Source organism: Opisthocomus hoazin, chromosome 7, assembly GCF_030867145.1.
Source record: "Opisthocomus hoazin isolate bOpiHoa1 chromosome 7, bOpiHoa1.hap1, whole genome shotgun sequence".
Taxonomy (NCBI): domain Eukaryota; kingdom Metazoa; phylum Chordata; class Aves; order Opisthocomiformes; family Opisthocomidae; genus Opisthocomus; species Opisthocomus hoazin.
In genome coordinates, this window is record NC_134420.1 from 67,718,008 (window position 1) to 67,734,646 (window position 16,639).

General features: G+C 39.3%; 1 protein-coding gene across 1 annotated transcript in view; it reads left to right on the plus strand.

The window, feature by feature from the left end:
- BRF1 (BRF1 general transcription factor IIIB subunit) overlaps positions 1-16,639 on the plus strand; it is a 184,475-nt gene that overhangs the window by 73,537 nt on the left and 94,299 nt on the right. The window contains exons 4-5 of the mRNA XM_075426926.1: positions 6,985-7,016; positions 16,382-16,454. Coding sequence (XP_075283041.1) covers positions 6,985-7,016; positions 16,382-16,454 — 105 coding nt within the window. The remainder of the gene's footprint in view (positions 1-6,984; positions 7,017-16,381; positions 16,455-16,639) is intronic.

Here is a 16,639-nt window from a genome sequence, read left to right on the forward strand (position 1 = left end):
TGGGGGTCGTGGGGATGAAGATAGGTGACTCCTCTTCGTCACCACTACTAACCTTTTAACTTCGCGCAGGCTCAGTTACTTCTCAGCCTTTACCCAAACTACAGAACTGGCTATGGCTGGCTTTATGTGTAGACTTCTTGTTCTGTAACTCTTCTTTCCAGCCTTATCACTCAAACAGATACAAAATTCGCGGAGCTAAGGAATTTGCCAAGCTAAGGAATTTGTTGAGCTGAGCTAGACTAGCATTACCTAAGTCTTCATCAGCATTGTCTAAGCTTATTTATTTCTTTATTTCCCTGCATCAAACTCAGTTCCAGGATCACGTACATCATGTCCTTCAGGTTGTTTTGCTCCGGTCTTGTTGCTCTCTTTGTGCCTCCTTATCTCTGTAGCTTGGTGCATTTGCCCTCCCAAGGCCGAGCTGTCTGGAGTAGAATTATTTAGGAGTCTCTTTTATCCCACAATTATCCCAATTATTTGCTGAGAACCAAGACCACTTTTGTTTCACTTAATTATTTTGTCTAATGACTAAGTGATAGCTTGTGCCCACGTCCTTCCACTTTCTTCCTTAATGAGAAAACAGGGATTAGTGTAACAGTTACATCGTTAGATCACTATGCATACAGAAATACAAGTTACAGTACTAAAGACTACTAAAAACTAGAAAATATTAAGGCTGTTTTTTGTTATAGTTTCATGTTTCTTACAGTCCCCTCTATCACAGGGAAGGTGGTGGTAATGGGCCGGAATCAAGCCAGATTGGGGCAGGCTGAGATTATTCTGTTCATTCATGTTGGTGTAAAGCGGCAGGCAAACCATAGCTCTAATATCTTCTTTTTGTATTATTATTTTTTCTTTTTTTTTTGCATCTTTCCGAAATCTTTCGTTTGGAGTTTTCTGAAAAGCAGAGTGTCAAGCTGATGACAGTGCTGGTTTTCCTTTGCGACCTCTGAGCAGGCAGTGATTTCTTTTCTGCTCCTAGTTTTTGTCCCTTCTCTGTCTCTGCCAGCTGCCTCACGTTTCCAAATGTGTCTGTTGCTGCTGTGCTGAATACCCAGTTGTCATCTTGCAATAGTTCTTCCAAATCTGCACCTCAGAGTTTTGTGAAACTCTTCTTTCACTGTTGGTACGAGGGTCACAACCTGTACAGACTGTATACAGGGAAAAGAGAGAGAACTGAACTCCTTTTCGCTTACTTAAATCTTTACTGTGGTGTCTTCTTTCCCAGCTGGTTTTTTTTTGTGCCCACTTTATTGTCAGATGGTCATTCTGTGCAGATTTTTAGACTGGGCAATTTCATACTCGCTTATGTGTTTGAACTCTTTTCAGAGACAGGATGCTTTCTGCAGTAATTTTACTATTTACTCTTGTTTCTTTTTCCCTTGCAGTCTAAGCTTTGCTCCTTTGTTGGTGCCTCTCTCCCATTCTTGTCTGCCAGCCCTGCTCTTCTTTTAAGTTCTTCCTTAAACCTTGCTTCTCCTAGCAACCTCTCTTGTTTTCCCTCACCAGTGCTTGTTCAATTTACTGTTCAGGAGACGGGGTCTCTCTTTCTTGTTTGGAGACTTTTTGTTTGAATATAGCCAACTGTTATTTATACGTGGTCACATCATCCAGGTTGAAGATTAACCTCATGTCTCTCAAAAATTTTAAATTAATATTTACATTTTCATTCTATGCCTAAATTTTGTTTTCCCAAAGTAAACATACTAACTAACTATATTATCTTTCAGTAGCTTAGTGCGGATATTCTTTGCATATTTTATCCATCTGGTATCCTGAGTAATTGCGAGTTGACCGCACAAGCATTTGGGGACAAGAACTGTATTTTTTTTACTATTTTTTGGTTGTGTTGCGCTGTGTTATAAATTTACATGCAACTATGTAAATACTTTGCAATATCCCCCCCAGCAGGTTATTTACTTGGAGCCAGTAACACTAGGAGTACAGCCTAGCCCCAATCCTTTGAAGACGGTATTCTCGAAGGGCAGCGTTTTCAAACGTACCGAGTGCTCGCTAGCCTGGCGCGCTTTGAAAATGTTCCTCTAAATGGAAATGGCTCTGAAGACAATTATTAAGAAAAGCTGCAGCATTAATTTAGTAAAGACTGAACTCTACGTGCATTGGGGAGTCTGAAGGTTAATGCCGCTCGCAGGCGCTGGATCCATCCAGTCTGACCGGCTGCGGTGCCAGTCAGCAGCTCAGTTGCCCTAGATTTTGTCTGCAGTCACTGGAGACAGAGGGGGGGACAACTGGTGTCAGAGGCGAAATCAGATCTTAGGTGAGCCAGAAAGCTGCGCTTCCAACCCTTGCAGCTACCGCCGTGAGATCGGGCAGGCTGAGTGCAGCCCGAAACGCCTGCCGTCTCGTGATGATCTGCCTCGGTGCTTGTACGGTGCCGAGTTCTGCCGCTGACGGTCTCCGACCTGTGAAGGCAGGGACGTGGCACGTGCTGAAAGGGAGCTGCTGGAGAAGCAGCGGCACTGCTTTTTGTCCTTAAGTTGGGGATTTTAGAATAGAGAAGATAGAAAAATACAGTTTTATGAAATACAGACGCGCAGCTGTGTGCAAAGAAGGAAAAAACCCCACAAACTACAGTGCAGTTGGTTTTTTTGCTGATGCATGAATCTACATGTAAGACAGCTTTTTATGAAAATGGCGTTTGATTTGTTAAATGCTGTTTTTATTTGTATACAGGAGTGCAGCCTGTGCCATGTGGACTTCTTTGCACAGAAAAAATTGCAAACTTCAGAAACTTTGGAAACTGTCTTTGCAGGATTGCAGCCTCAAGACCAAGCGTTCATTGGAGTTATCAGAAATCAGTTTTCTACAGAAGAATTGGTTTTGGTTACTGTTTTCTAATCGTTTTAGTTCAGTGTCGTTGGGAAGAGAAATGTTTACTTTAAACAATTAGTGCTGTCAGTTTTAATTGATTGCTAATTAAAATGGTGAAAGCTTGTAAAGCAGCAGAGATATAATCGTGATAAGTCAGTCAGGAATCACTTGGTGTATGAAAATATGGAAAGGGAAGGTTGTGAACTGCGTGTTGAACTGAAAGGTGGAAAACTGGGTTCAGGGCCACCCAAATGCCGTCACTGGTTTTTCACCCTGGTATCACTCCACGTCTGTGTCCGCCCTCCCTTTTGTCTTATCTCCATGTGCTTGTTATTTTAAGTACTTCTGGGAAGTTCCCATCTCTTATGTAGCTTATACAGAACCATAATACTGAAATCGCAAATATTTTATTTCATTGAGAACTTGAGAAAAATTTGGTTTAATATTCAGATTTTTTTTGCTTTTCAGTCCTATTTCCTATAAAGCTTTGCTTTTTTGTTAGCAGCCAGCTGAATTGCTCTTGCTGAATACAGAGAGAGACCTTATGTTTAAATATTTTATATATTTAATGGATCTGGTTTTAGTTTTTGTTAGAAACAGAAAGCATTTTAGCTTCGACTGAACAAAGGTAACGCTTCATTAGGGGACAGCACGGCTCTTATGGATGTCAAATTTCTGCTGAGTGGCTTGCAGTCATGATTCCTTGGCAGTACTCCTCTTTCCGTGGTATGCCTGATTTTGCAGTAAACTTGTAAAAATAAGTAAAAAGTAGTTCTGAGGGTAACTTACAAAAACTAACTAAATAAACTAGACTCTGGCTTCTCCGTGCTGCTTACGCGTGTACCTGTGTCTCCCAAATATGACATGCTACGTAGTGGAAGAATTTTGACATGGTAGCATGAAATAATCTGTTTGAAGGTTTCCTGATTATTGTAGACTCTCAGACACTAAACTAAAGATTTAATTTAAAAAAAGTTCTTTTAGGAGGGGGAATGACTCTGTTGTAAATGACAGTTGTTCTTTTGAAAGCATCTTCCACAATTTATTCTTGCATCTCTATATATTGGCAAATGGCAGTTTTACCTCCTGCTGAATGTTAATATTGAAGACCAAGGGGATTTCACTGCATATCAGTACTTTAGGATTGCTGGAATATGTAACATGTAGGTCTATCTGAAGGACAAATGCATGCTTGTTTTGGTATTTGGGGTTTTAAGTTTCCAGTACTATTCATTTCATCATGAACTTTTGTTTCCTCTGGTGCTGAGAATGAGATCATTATTGCTGTGAGTCATGGTGCTCTCACATTATCCACAGATTACTAGATTATAAAGGCAGAAAAGGGAGCGTTCTGGCCACTCTGTCTGACCTCTTGCATCACGTTGGTGAAAGGATTCCCTTGAATTAAATCTTTTTGAAGTAAAGCCTTCAGACTCATCTCATTTCAGAGTTTCTGGTGATGGATAGTCAGTTGCATACCTTGGTGAAATTAGTGTCAAGGAGCAGCAGCAAAGGAAAAGCAGTTGAAACTGTTAATGCTTGTTTCTTTTTCTTTTTTTTAATTTTAAGTCGGGTGCATTTATAGCCTAAGTCCCCTTGCATTTGTCCTGTCATTTTGTACCTGTGTATCTACAGTATCAGTAACTTTCTATCCCTTTGAGAACTTCTCCATGTACTAGCACTCTCCATATGTAAAATTGTCATTGTTTTCTTTCAGCCTCAAAGAAAACATTTATCTTATGATTGTGTAATTTTTGAATACATATGAAGTATTATCTGCTGTTTTCAGCTGGTGTTGTATGTTCTCCTGGACTGTTCCAACTCTGAAAAGGAGTTTGAAAACAGCTGCCTGTTTTTACAACGACTTCCTGCTGATAATTGTGCTCCCCATATTCACAGTAAAGGCCAGCCCACTGCCACTGCGTGACTCAAATTTCCCCTTCGCTTTGGCTTCGCTGTGGCAGCTCCACATCTAATCAGGGAGAGAGATTGCTGGAGGCTACCTTAAATGAAATCCAGAAATGCCACATTTTTACTGTGACCTTTGCTTACAATTTCAGTGGACACTTGAACCAACTTCTCCAAGGAGCAAAGCAACTGTATGTTAAAGCGTCTATAGCCTAGCTCTGAACTGCTTCAGAGCTGCCGGAACCCTGCAAGTGAATTTCCCAGCTCCTTAGCTCTAATCTTGTGGCGTTATAAATGCATGCAGTGCTCTCTGTTTCTTCTTACTTGGACAAAAAGGTGTTTGTTTTTTTTCTTGTGGTAGTAAAGCCTGAGCACTTGTAATGTGTTACTAATTTTAGGTCTTCCACCAAAGTGTTTTTAACAGTTTGAGGAGGATGAAGAATACTTTGGTATACAGATTTCACGACTGTAACTGAAATGCCGAGTTTAGGAAAGCAGCTCTCTGGCTCACCCAGGGTCTGAATTGGCGTCTGGCACTGATGCTCTCTTTCTGACCCCTCCTCTGTCTGCAGTGGCAGCAGACAGGCGCTGGGACCACTCCATTGCTCACTGTGGTGCCTCCATAATCTACGAGCTGCTTTTCTTTTGGGGTGTGGTGGTGGGGTTTTTTTTTTCCTAAATTGTGACAAAATTTGTCAGATATGAGTGATAATTATAGTTTATCTCAGTGGTGAGGGTGTTTCAGGGTGGGCATAGAAGAACCAGACACTTCAAGTCAGTAACGAGCTAGGAACGTTTTCAGAACTGGAATATTTCTCAAGCATAAAATTGGTGTAGTGATTTCTTCCTAGATCTGTTTGAGGAGCTGACAATTATTGTGGTTCCTTGGCAATTGCATTGTTAAAGTCTTTCCATTTTCTCCTTTCTCACTACTTTAACGAAAAAGTTGCACTGAATACAGTATTGCTCTGTGTAGATTTCTAAGCTGTATATTTTACAGATTGTTTTTGTTAGCAATTTCCTTATTGTATTAAAATTTAAGGTTACTTCATGTCTTGTGCAATATGATCTATAATGGATTTTGGATTTTTTTGAGACATACTGAGTTTTCAGCTAATCAAATATGTAGCTAGGCTGTAGTTTTTAATGCTAAAATTAACGTTCACCAAATACTACTAACATAATATACTGAATTTTGTAACAAATTTGGAGTACTAAATTCATACAATTTCAAATGCAAACTAAGGACAGAAATGCTCAAGGATAAAAATTCTTAGTGAGGCGAATGTTTATGTATAAACTGATTACGTTGTCTGAATTACTCTCCTTCCATGGCTGATAAAATTTAGGAGAAGCGTGCACTGTATTACTCTGGCATACTTCAAGAACAACATACCCTAACACTTGTGTTATGGTGGTGTACCAAACTATACTGACGTCCCTGTATTTTTTTTAAATCGGGATTTCTGAACACGTTGCTATATACACAAACGCACATACACCCCCTCATACATGTTTTCTTTGCCTGCCTCAGTCTCTCTCTCTCCCCTTCTCTCACACTTTACTTTGACACTCCTTTTAATGGTAAAGCCGGAACCCTTTTACGATGTGTAAGCTGCACCTGAGCAGCTGACAGGAGACCCAGCTTGTGTTTGTTACTTTGACAGCAGCAAGAAGGTTACCTTTGTACCTTAAGCTTACTGGTGCTTGTTTTTTTCTTTGTAGATACTGTTAAGACAATGTATTTCCTGGCTCTCTTTGACAGATCCTCATAAAAGACGACAAAAGAAACTTTTTGCAATTTCTTTAGTTTGCTCTTCCATCTGTTTTTCTGGGATCCTGGGCTCCTAAGCTGGCATAGGAGACTGATGATGCTTTATGTTCTTAAATGAAGTGTAGTAAGAGTATTCTATCTTGTGCTACTATTATTATCATTGGGCCTTTCTTAGGCTGCAGTATATGGTGAGTATTGTAAGTCCAACAAGGTGTTGGCTTGTGCTTTGAGACCATCGCTCCACAGAGACAACTTGTGCAGTAAATGTAGCGGGTGCTGGCAGGATTTTTTGGGGAGCGAACTGTTAGCTGGCTGCTGGCTGTTAGCAGAAGTGGTGTATCCAAGTTCCTGGTATGTATTTGGTTCCTTTGATGGTTAAATCTGGGTTTATTTCTTCCCTTTTTTTGGTTGCTAATGATATTAATACTGTCACATTCAATAAGCGTGTATATTCCTTGACGTCTTCACAGACATGTTACTTGACCTCAGTGACCTTCTTCAGGTATTGTATCTTTTTTTTATTTCAACCTTTTGTTGAATTGTTAAAGTTTAAGACAAATTGCAAGCAAGGAGCTGTCAGAGTGGGCTGTCTGGGATGTTTTAATTTCTCTCTAAAAATTCTGAATTGGAAGATCACTGCGTTTGCAAATCTGAGTAATTGTTCAGTAAAATTAAATGTCAAATACATTTTTTGCTTTTAATGCTACAAATAACTTATCAAGAGTTAGTATGATCCTTTCATCAGGATTCAGTCACTGCAATGGCACCAGGTCAGATGCTACACATTTTTAAAATAACAGTCATTGAAGACAGAAATAACTTTTTTTGTTACGTAGTACTATGTAAATGTATTAGTGCACTACAGAGATGTGTTTTATAAAACGTATTTTGAGAGAAATATGTACTTGCTCTGTATGTGGAAATAGAAGGCTCTACTGACATACGCTGTCTTACCCTCATTCTCCATGTTACAACTGTTTTACATACAATATGAGTAGGTTAGTTGCATCTATTTTTGTCCTCCCAGCTGTCTTGGTAAATGGCATCCCTCTGAAGACTGTTTATTGCTTGAAGCAATCTGCTGGAATTGCAACAATCAAATGAATCTTTAATTCTTAAAACTAATAACTTTTTTCTCTTTTCTAAACTCTTACTGAATTATTTTGATTATTTATAGCCAAATACTGTACGTGTAGAATGCAAGGTTTATTCCCTTCTAAACACAGGTGATTTTTCATGGTGATTGTTATGAAATAGAATGATCACAGTAATATCAAGAATAGTCACACAATGTGAAGAAGAAAAAGAAGGATGCTGTATCTGTAAAAGAAAAGAAGGATGTATTGTCAGCAGGAGCAGACAAGAAAGAGCGAATGATTTGTCTTTTCCCCTCTGTACGTTCCAGACAGAAAAGGTGTCAAGATGGGGCGTATGAGGACCAAAAGGTTAAAAAGGGGTAACTGAAGAGATGAGAGACAGAAATAGATTAGGGAAATAATCAACCCTGGAAAGAGGAAAAATGCAAAATTTCAGTAACATAATCTGTATTTATATATTTAACTGTGTGAAGACTTCTGATGTGCTCTACTTTATAGCTTCTTTAAGGTGAATCTGAGCAAACAGGAATCTTAAATGCTATGTGAACTGTAGCTAACCAGAAAGTCCTGTTTAAGAACATATAAATGAGCTTTTCAGGTCTTAGCTTGATTTCTCCCCCACCCTGAGTTTGTTTAAAAATAAAACAAATCAAAAAATGCTTGGTAGCAAAACGTTTATGGCCCAGGCAGAAAACTTCAGTACATTCTGCTTCAGATCGGCTTTTGCCCACAGATTGTATGGCTAAACAAGAAAAGCCATTAGTTCATTAGATGGCACTGTATCACCTTGAAGTGCCCCTTTTATCCAAGGACAGATCTCCCATCCGAAAGTTGGGTTGTGAATGTCGATAAAGAAAAAGAGAGGTTGTTAGCAGTAGTAGTAGTGGCATTATCTTTCTGAAATATTTAACTTGTTCACATTCATCTGTACAAAATATGTCATACTGGTCCAGGTAACTGTTTTTCTTGGTACAATGAGAAAGGTGTCAATTCTATAGCAAAAAAAAAAAAAAAAATCACATCTGAAAGTCTAACAAATGAGCTACTGCTCACCTTCACCAGCTCTTGTTTAGATACTAACAGAAAATTTTGAGAATTTTCTTCAGAATTTTCTGCTTGGTGCAGCTCGGTTGCTGTGGGAGGTGAAGTGACATGCAGGGCTGCGAATCATCTGACCACAGGAATCTTTTGCAGAAAGCTAACCAAATGAGACATCCTTGTGGAGTGTCTTCATGGAGGCTACTGACTGAATTACAGAACACCTTGACATAGGTTTCAGTGCATTTGAGGGGGAAAACAAAGCATAACAACCTTTCATGAATTGCTTCACCTAAAAGCAAAACCAAGAGTAAGCTCTGCAACTCCAGCTACCAGCAAAAAGGATAAATGAAAGCCTGTGGAAAAGGCCATCTGTTGCTTCCTTTTGCCGTCTTGCAGCTGGAAACAATATTAGCTGTGCCATTCTGCATCCCACTTACGGCACCCTCCACATCCGTGGCCTTCAGCCAGCGCCTCGCCGGCGCTGCGAGAGCCAGCACCCTCTGTAGCTCACAGTGTACGAAAGGTGGTAGCTAAAAGTAAGAGTAATATGAAAAGGATTTTAATCTGCTGTTATGTGCAACTCAGTATTTGTTTAGTGACTTATCATATTTGTGTTCTTTAACTCTTGTTGTTCTGTTTCGCTTGCTTTTTATAAAAAAAAAAAAAGAAAAAAGTGGGGCAATTTGTAAGCGTGGCCTCTTAGGCTCACAGAATCACAGAATGTTCGGGGTTGGAAGGGACCTCTGTGGGTCATCTAGTCCAATCCCCCTGCCGAAGCAGGGTCACCTACAGCAGGCTGCACAGGACCTTGTCCAGGCGGGTCTTGAGTATCTCCAGAGAAGGAGACTCCACAACCTCCCTGGGCAGCCTGTTCCAGGGCTCTGTCACCCTCAGAGGGAAGGTGGTCTTCCTCATCTTCAGACGGAACTTCCTGTGCTTCAGTTTGTGCCCATTGCCCCTTGTCCTGTCGCTGGGCACCACTGAAAAGAGTTTGGCCACATCCTCCTGACACCCACCCTTGAGACATAAGCATTTATAAGGTCCCCATAAGGCTCTGGTCTGTGCTTCTTGTACAAGCTCTCTTCCTGTCTTTACTGAGGTGCTTTGGGTTTTGGTCCCCCATTCTCCATAAAAAAATTAAAAAGCTTTCCCTTATAGTGTAATATGCTTTTAGAATGGTATTATGTAGCTAAAGCTTAGCAAGAGAGGAGACTAATTTTCACTGTTAATGGCAGTCTGTTTAAGAAATCACATCAGTTTCTCTCTTATGCTGATGACTGAGATGTGGGAGTTTGTCTTGTTCCACTGGAGAACTGCTACATTTCATAATAGTTTTTGGAGCTTCAAAATTGCTGTCATCTTGGAAAAGCCACAATGTCTTTCTTTTTTTTACCATTTTTTTTTAATTGGAAAGGCAATTTCTTTGATATTTTTTCTCCCGTTTTATCTTCAGGCAAAATACAGTATCCTATGTCTTGGAAGCCTCCTGTTGGAAGCGTTGTCAGATTCAGTATGCCTCTGGTCCATTTAGACTTTAAAGCATTATCTGAAATGAACTGAAAATGTCCAGACCACTACTGCAAATCAGGCTCCTTCCTTGTGCGGAGCAGAGCCATGCTGCATGTTGATTGAGTTGGAAGGACGATCAGTCAGCAGTCTCTGACAGGGAAAGTACTTGCTTATATTTTCAGATACTGCATTTTACTTGCAAATACAGTCTTTAGAGAGGTCTGTAATCAGGCCTTTTGTTTGCTTCTTTGTTAGTCCAAGCCAAGTGGCAGGCCTTGCTTGTTTAGGAGAGTTGCGAAGCTTGTCTAGCCTTGGCCCAACTTTCGAACAGTTCAGGTTTTCTCATCTGTTTTGGAGCACCCCGTTCCTTGCACCTGGAGAACTATTTGGTGAAAGTTTTGATCTCGGTGTGGTGAAATGCTGCCTCTCTCATCCTCGCAAACAGCAATGTCTCTTTGAGTCTCTTGTAATCTTCAGTGTCATGGTCTTTGCCATGTGATCATAAAAGACTTTGGGAAGAGGTGTTGGCAGTGCTTTGATCTCCAATTTTCAGCCTAGTAGAATGTAATTTTATTGTGCCTTGTGGTGTGTCCTGCTGTTAAATAAGGCTAATGCTTACTGAAAAGAGCATAGGAGCATTAGCTCATAGGAGCGCGCAGCAGGAGCATTAGCAGCAACAGACATCATTAATTAAAATGAGATGTTTTGACTTGATATCAAGAAAAGGTTTGTCACCACAAGGCCAGGCGATCATTGGAACAGGTTGCTCAGAGCAGTCAGTTTTGACGTCTCCGTCCATGGAGGTCTTCAAGATCCTGAGCAACCTGGTCTGTTCTCGTAGCTGACCCTGCTTTGAGCAGGAGGTTGGGCTAGAGAGCTGCTAAGATCCATTCCAGCCTGTACTATACTACGATCCCAAATAAGAGAAGGGCATGTACAAGAAGTGAAAATCAGTAACTAGTATTTGCCTCATCTGGTCCTCCTTCCGTCTTTCTTCCACTTCAAAACACAGCTCTCACCCTCTATTTCTTTCTCTTCAATTTGTCTAGTCAAGTAACAATACTTTCTTGTCCAGAAGGATTTCTATGGAGAGTTATTTTGGGACACTTGTTTTTATTTATTTCTTCTAATGACAGCATTGGCCTCCCTGATTCCTCTATGCTTGTGACAAATTATTCCTTGGCTTGCTTGCATAGATGGTATGATAATGGTTTATTGTAGTGCTGCGGTGTTGGAGGGAGAGTGCTAGGACTACCGCATATGTGATTAGCAAAAGGCGACTCTCCCCAGACTGACGGCAACGCTTTAAAGCATAGCATGAGAGGAAGCTGCTCGATTTTGATTTGTGTCGCTTTTTGAAGTGCAGTCTAACAAGCTGGGTTTGGTACATATTTGTAGTTTTTTGTATTGTCTTTTGAGGTTAAATGTAATGTTCTGGTTGCAGTATGGATCCAAAAAATAAGAAGTTTCAGTTTATTGTGTGGAGAAGGGTAAAATAGAGTATTTTTTAAAAAAAATATACTCACTTGCTTCAGTTTTTAATACCCTTTGTTCATTTAAAGTTATTAACATGTTGACTGCATTTGCCTTTATTGCCCCTGTGCAAATTGCTGTGTTGATTGAGTTAATTTAAACAACCTGGTTGGGACCTTCAGGCATTACTATACTAGAAATGTTAATAATGAATCAAATAACCACAGGTGCCTCTTTCCCCAGCAACAGACACTCTCCTTAAAAACTCATTTGCTTTTCATGCTTGCTTAATTATTTAGGCAAGCAGCCATGGATGTTTCACAGTGTGAATTCTCATTGCGTTCCAACTGCCCCGTCTTTGTTTTTCCAAAAGACAGAAGACCTTAACCACTGTCACCATTTGTAATATTTTTCCGGAATGCCACACCATGGTCTTGAAAAGCCTTTTTGGAAATTGCTCATAGTGAAAGAGTATTGATTTATAAATTTATGGAACTTACAGCCAAGCAAAAACTTTCATTCGATGATTGCAGCTTTATTTTTTGCTACTGTCCCTAACGTAGACTGACCTGGTAACTGTATGAACGGGAGACTCCCTGTTTCCCAAAGTGAGTTTAAATTCTGAAAGTTGTTGGACTGATGAACAGCTGAATTCCCATGTTACTGGGAAGGAGGTTTTTGTTGTTATTTCTAAAAGTGGAAGTGTAGACGTGTTTGTGAACACATCAGGCATGATGTGAAAGCAAGAGGAAATTATGAAAGGATAAGAGTCCCTGTGGAAGTGTCCCTTTGAAATCAGCATCTGATGACTGACAGACGTGAAATGAAAAGACTGTGTCTCCAAAAAATACCATGAAGGGCAAAGAGTATAACAAGTAGAAGGATCTTTCTATAAAGACATAACTGAATAACTGGAAGGCACTCCTCCTCCAAATGCCCCTTTTAACCAATATAAAGTCTTCTGCAACAAGAGCAGAAATTAACTGTTGGTAAAGGACAACATCTTACAGGATCTTAGGTTCTACTGTAAAAACTTAGGGGTAAAAACATTGGGGTTGTTTTTTTTGTTTGTTTGTTGCTTTTCTTTTTTCCCAGTGCCTTGGTGAGCATGTACTCTTTCTCTGAAAGATGTCTTCCTGCTGAAGAGTCTAGTTGGGTTTTTTTTAACAAAAACCCAAAACTCAGTGGCGAGTCCATATGTTTGTACATTTATTGTGTTAAATGTGAACTGCATGTAAAATAATACAGTAAAAGCTATCAGGGTATGCAGATATTTGAGAATATCCCCTCTGACAGAGGCTGACACCGCTCTCTGTGTTAGGTTTTGATGTTCAAACCTAGTGATTGCACCAAGTTTCGGAAATGTTAACACCTGATCAAAACACACACAGAGCGAGTAAGTGTCTTATGGAAGTCTAGAAAGCAATTGTTACACTTTGATGGTTTTGACTGGGGAGAGTTTGGGAAAATACTGTTTTTCAGTATGATCCTTTTAAGAAGGGGGAAAAGAGGCCGAAGTTGATGCGGTAAGCTTGGAAGCAGCACCAGTTCCAGTCTAAGCCAGAGACATCCTTTGAGAAGGGCTTTTTTGTTTATTCACCATTCTAAGGACTCATATAAAATTAGGTTTTATGAATGCAAATGTCATATGGTTCTAAAATTGGAGCATTAAGCTTTTGATGGATGGGAGTATATGAATTTTTATAAGAAGCTCTTAATGAAGAAAGAACTAGAAATGAAAGTAGGCCTCTAAATTAATTCTCTTAATTTTCTAAGCTTAATGGAGTGTAAAAAAACATACAAATGATGAGAGTAAAGAAAGACTATATCTAGATGCCTGTTATATGTCATATCTCCTCTGTCACAGGATGTGTGTGTGTGCGTGAGTAATAGCTGAAATTAGTGATAGTGGCATAAAATTTTAGTGACAGGGCTGCCTTCCACTAAAACCAGAAGTTCTTAAATACCGTGTTTCGGCAGTTCAATGCCATTACAGATTTCTGGGTGAGCTTTATGCTGTTTTTAATTTCCCATTTATGAGAAATGCCCCAGAACCTGTGAATATCTGGTAACTTTTAAAGATGAGAAGCATTTTGTTTGAGAGGGCCTGAATTCTCTTCTCCTACTGATTTGCCAGGAAAACTGAAAGCAATTAAATGTTCCTGATTCTTTTTGGGACTTTACCGGGGCATTAAAAACGTGTGAGCTTCATGAGGAAAACGATAGAGAGCATGTAATCCACTCTATATTACGCTTGCTTTCTAAATTGGTAGTAACTAGAAACTGCAAAGAAATGCACTTGTGATGAAAAGAAAGAAATTCCCTGATGGACCATTTCTATTTGAATTTATTATTGTATTTAAATATACTGCCTGCGCCTTGAAGTTGGTCATAAAACACTGATGATGCGGGTGAAGTAGAAAAGCAGGTTAGATTGAAGTACATTACTTCTCAAATAGACCATGGATCTGGAGACTCTTTGTTAGGCCAAGGAGAGGAAGATAAACAGGCATCGAGCGGTTTTATTATGCATGTCTTTGCTTTAGATTTAATTCGGCACCCACTTTGATTGTTAGCACTTCACTAAAAAAACCCTGCTTGTTTATACTTCTCCATATTTATTTGTTCTTTGATGATTGCATTTATGGAAAGTTTGCTTGGGAGGAGTTTCTTGGAGAGTGACATGGTTTGACGGGGACAAACATCAAGTATTTGGGTGTCGTGACAAAAAAAAAGCCAAAAGGAGAAATACTTGTCAGAATTTGAGTGGTTTTTTTTTTCTAGACTAAAATGAAAGAACTAGATGAGTTTGTGAAGCCTCTGATGGAAACATCATCTGTGCTTGGCTCCACTGCAGTAACTTTATTGATCTGTGCAGTGAAATCGTCCTTGCAGAACAAGATCTAAGTGATGAGGTTTAAGATTTATAGGAACTTGGTCAGCCAACTTAGAAGGCTGAAACTACAGCCAAACCCCCACTCTTTATGTTAATATTTTTTAGACAAAAGGTCAAAACAAGCCATTCCAAGCTTGCAATGAATCTAGAGCATCTAAAGCCAACTGAAACAGTGCAGCTATTTTGCTGTAGTAATGTCCTTTCTGGCTCTGTGGCTCACGGAAAGTCACATGCTCTCGGAGTCTGGTATGAATTGCCAGATGCAGTAGCTGCTTATTTTTCTGTATAAAATTCTGTGACTTATTTCCTAAGAAATATACTTATTATTCAAAGGGCATATTTTGTTAACTTCCTTCCCATAGCATAGTATTTCTGTGTTGTCTGGTATTTCAGGAAAAAAAGGACAGCAAAATTAAAGACTATACGTTTGTATCTTCTATGCCAGTCCAACCATTGGTCAGACACAGCATGGAAAATATTCAACATTTTCCACTAAATATGGAACGAATTACCATCATATCATGGACGCTTGATTAGGCAGTCACTGTCAGGATATATGATCATTCTCAGGATTTCTTTGAATTTATATTTTTAAATTTTTTTTAAATTTGAGGAAAAATTCACATTAAGAACATGTTCACACAAAGAAAAATTTTGAAGTGCTAGATGAAAATTTGTCAGTATCTTGTTGTTTAAAGATGTATATTTATTTTTGCTAGTATGATGGAAGCATCTATACACTTGGGAAGAAAGCTTGTGAAACTGAAAGAGTATATAGTTAGTAACAGGATTTTTTTACTTCCATAGGCTTGTACCATAATCAACAACTCCGTTGTGTAATTGACTGCTTAGTAAACACCTTCACTAGCCTGGCATAGGAAAGAGAGTATACTATCTTTAAAAAAAAACCCTATTTGTTTGGAGTGTAGGAGGATGGAGTTTTTTATACTAACTTTGACCTTTACATATGCCTTGGGGGAGCAAGGTGTTCACGGAGCTTCGTGGGAATGTGGGGCTGATTGGGAACTGAAGTATATCCTGCCTTTCTTGCTGACCACAAAAACACATCTTAAGATAGTGAAAGAATACTTTCTCAGACTTTAAAAATCCAAATGTAGTTGCCTATGCTATAAATTGCAAATCAGAGTATGAGGAGTAACTCCTCCCCTGAGTTTACATCCTCCTGAGTGCAGGAGGGGAGCAGGGCTCTGGCCCGGGCTCCTTAGTGGGTTTGGTGTGGTTCAGGGTTTGTCTGAATTTGCTTATTGATCTTCTTTTAACGCAGGGTGATCTGGGGCAACGTCCAAACAATAAGAAATGACAAATAACCCTTGGGGCATGTAGCACCACGCCTTGCTTGGGTGGAAAGTTTGGTGTGTGCTTGTGCAATGCTTAATCGTCCCACTTCACATGACCATGCAGGGCTGAAATTTGCACTGACTTGCGAGTATTTGCTCAGGTTTTGTTACTTTACAAGATAAGGACATTTTATATATACTGATACTATATTGAAGTCTACTTAATGCTTTAAGATGTGAGGTGACAGCTGAAAAATTGTCCAAGTACTACAGAGAAACACTGAGCCCACTGAAGAGCATGATGAACAGGTTCTTAAATTTTTTTCAGTATAAACTTATGCTTTGATTTATAATGCTAATTTGTGCAGCTTTTGACAAGCACTAGGTAGTAGTCTGTACCTGTGAATATCGCTTATATGACTTCAATTGAATTTTTTTAAAGCAGGTTGTTTCAAGATTTCAAAAGTTGGGTGTGTTTTTTCCTTTCCTTATAAATGTTCTCTTAAAAACACCTGTGGTTTAAGATTAAAGGTTTTTTTTTGTCTTTTAATAGGTGAATGTCTATGTGCTGGGAAAAACTTTCCTTCTGTTGGCCAGAGAACTCTGCATAAATGCTCCTGCCATAGGTATTTTTTTTATGAGTTGACTTTTGAGTATTTGTGTGTATTTTCTGCATGGTTACTTGACAAGAGTATCTATGTGTGTATATATACATAGTATTGTATGTGAAATACCAAAATGGTAGCTTAAAAATGAAACTGGAATCAATCCAGGAAGAAGAGCATTGCTGACTATGACAGCCTGTTCTGCT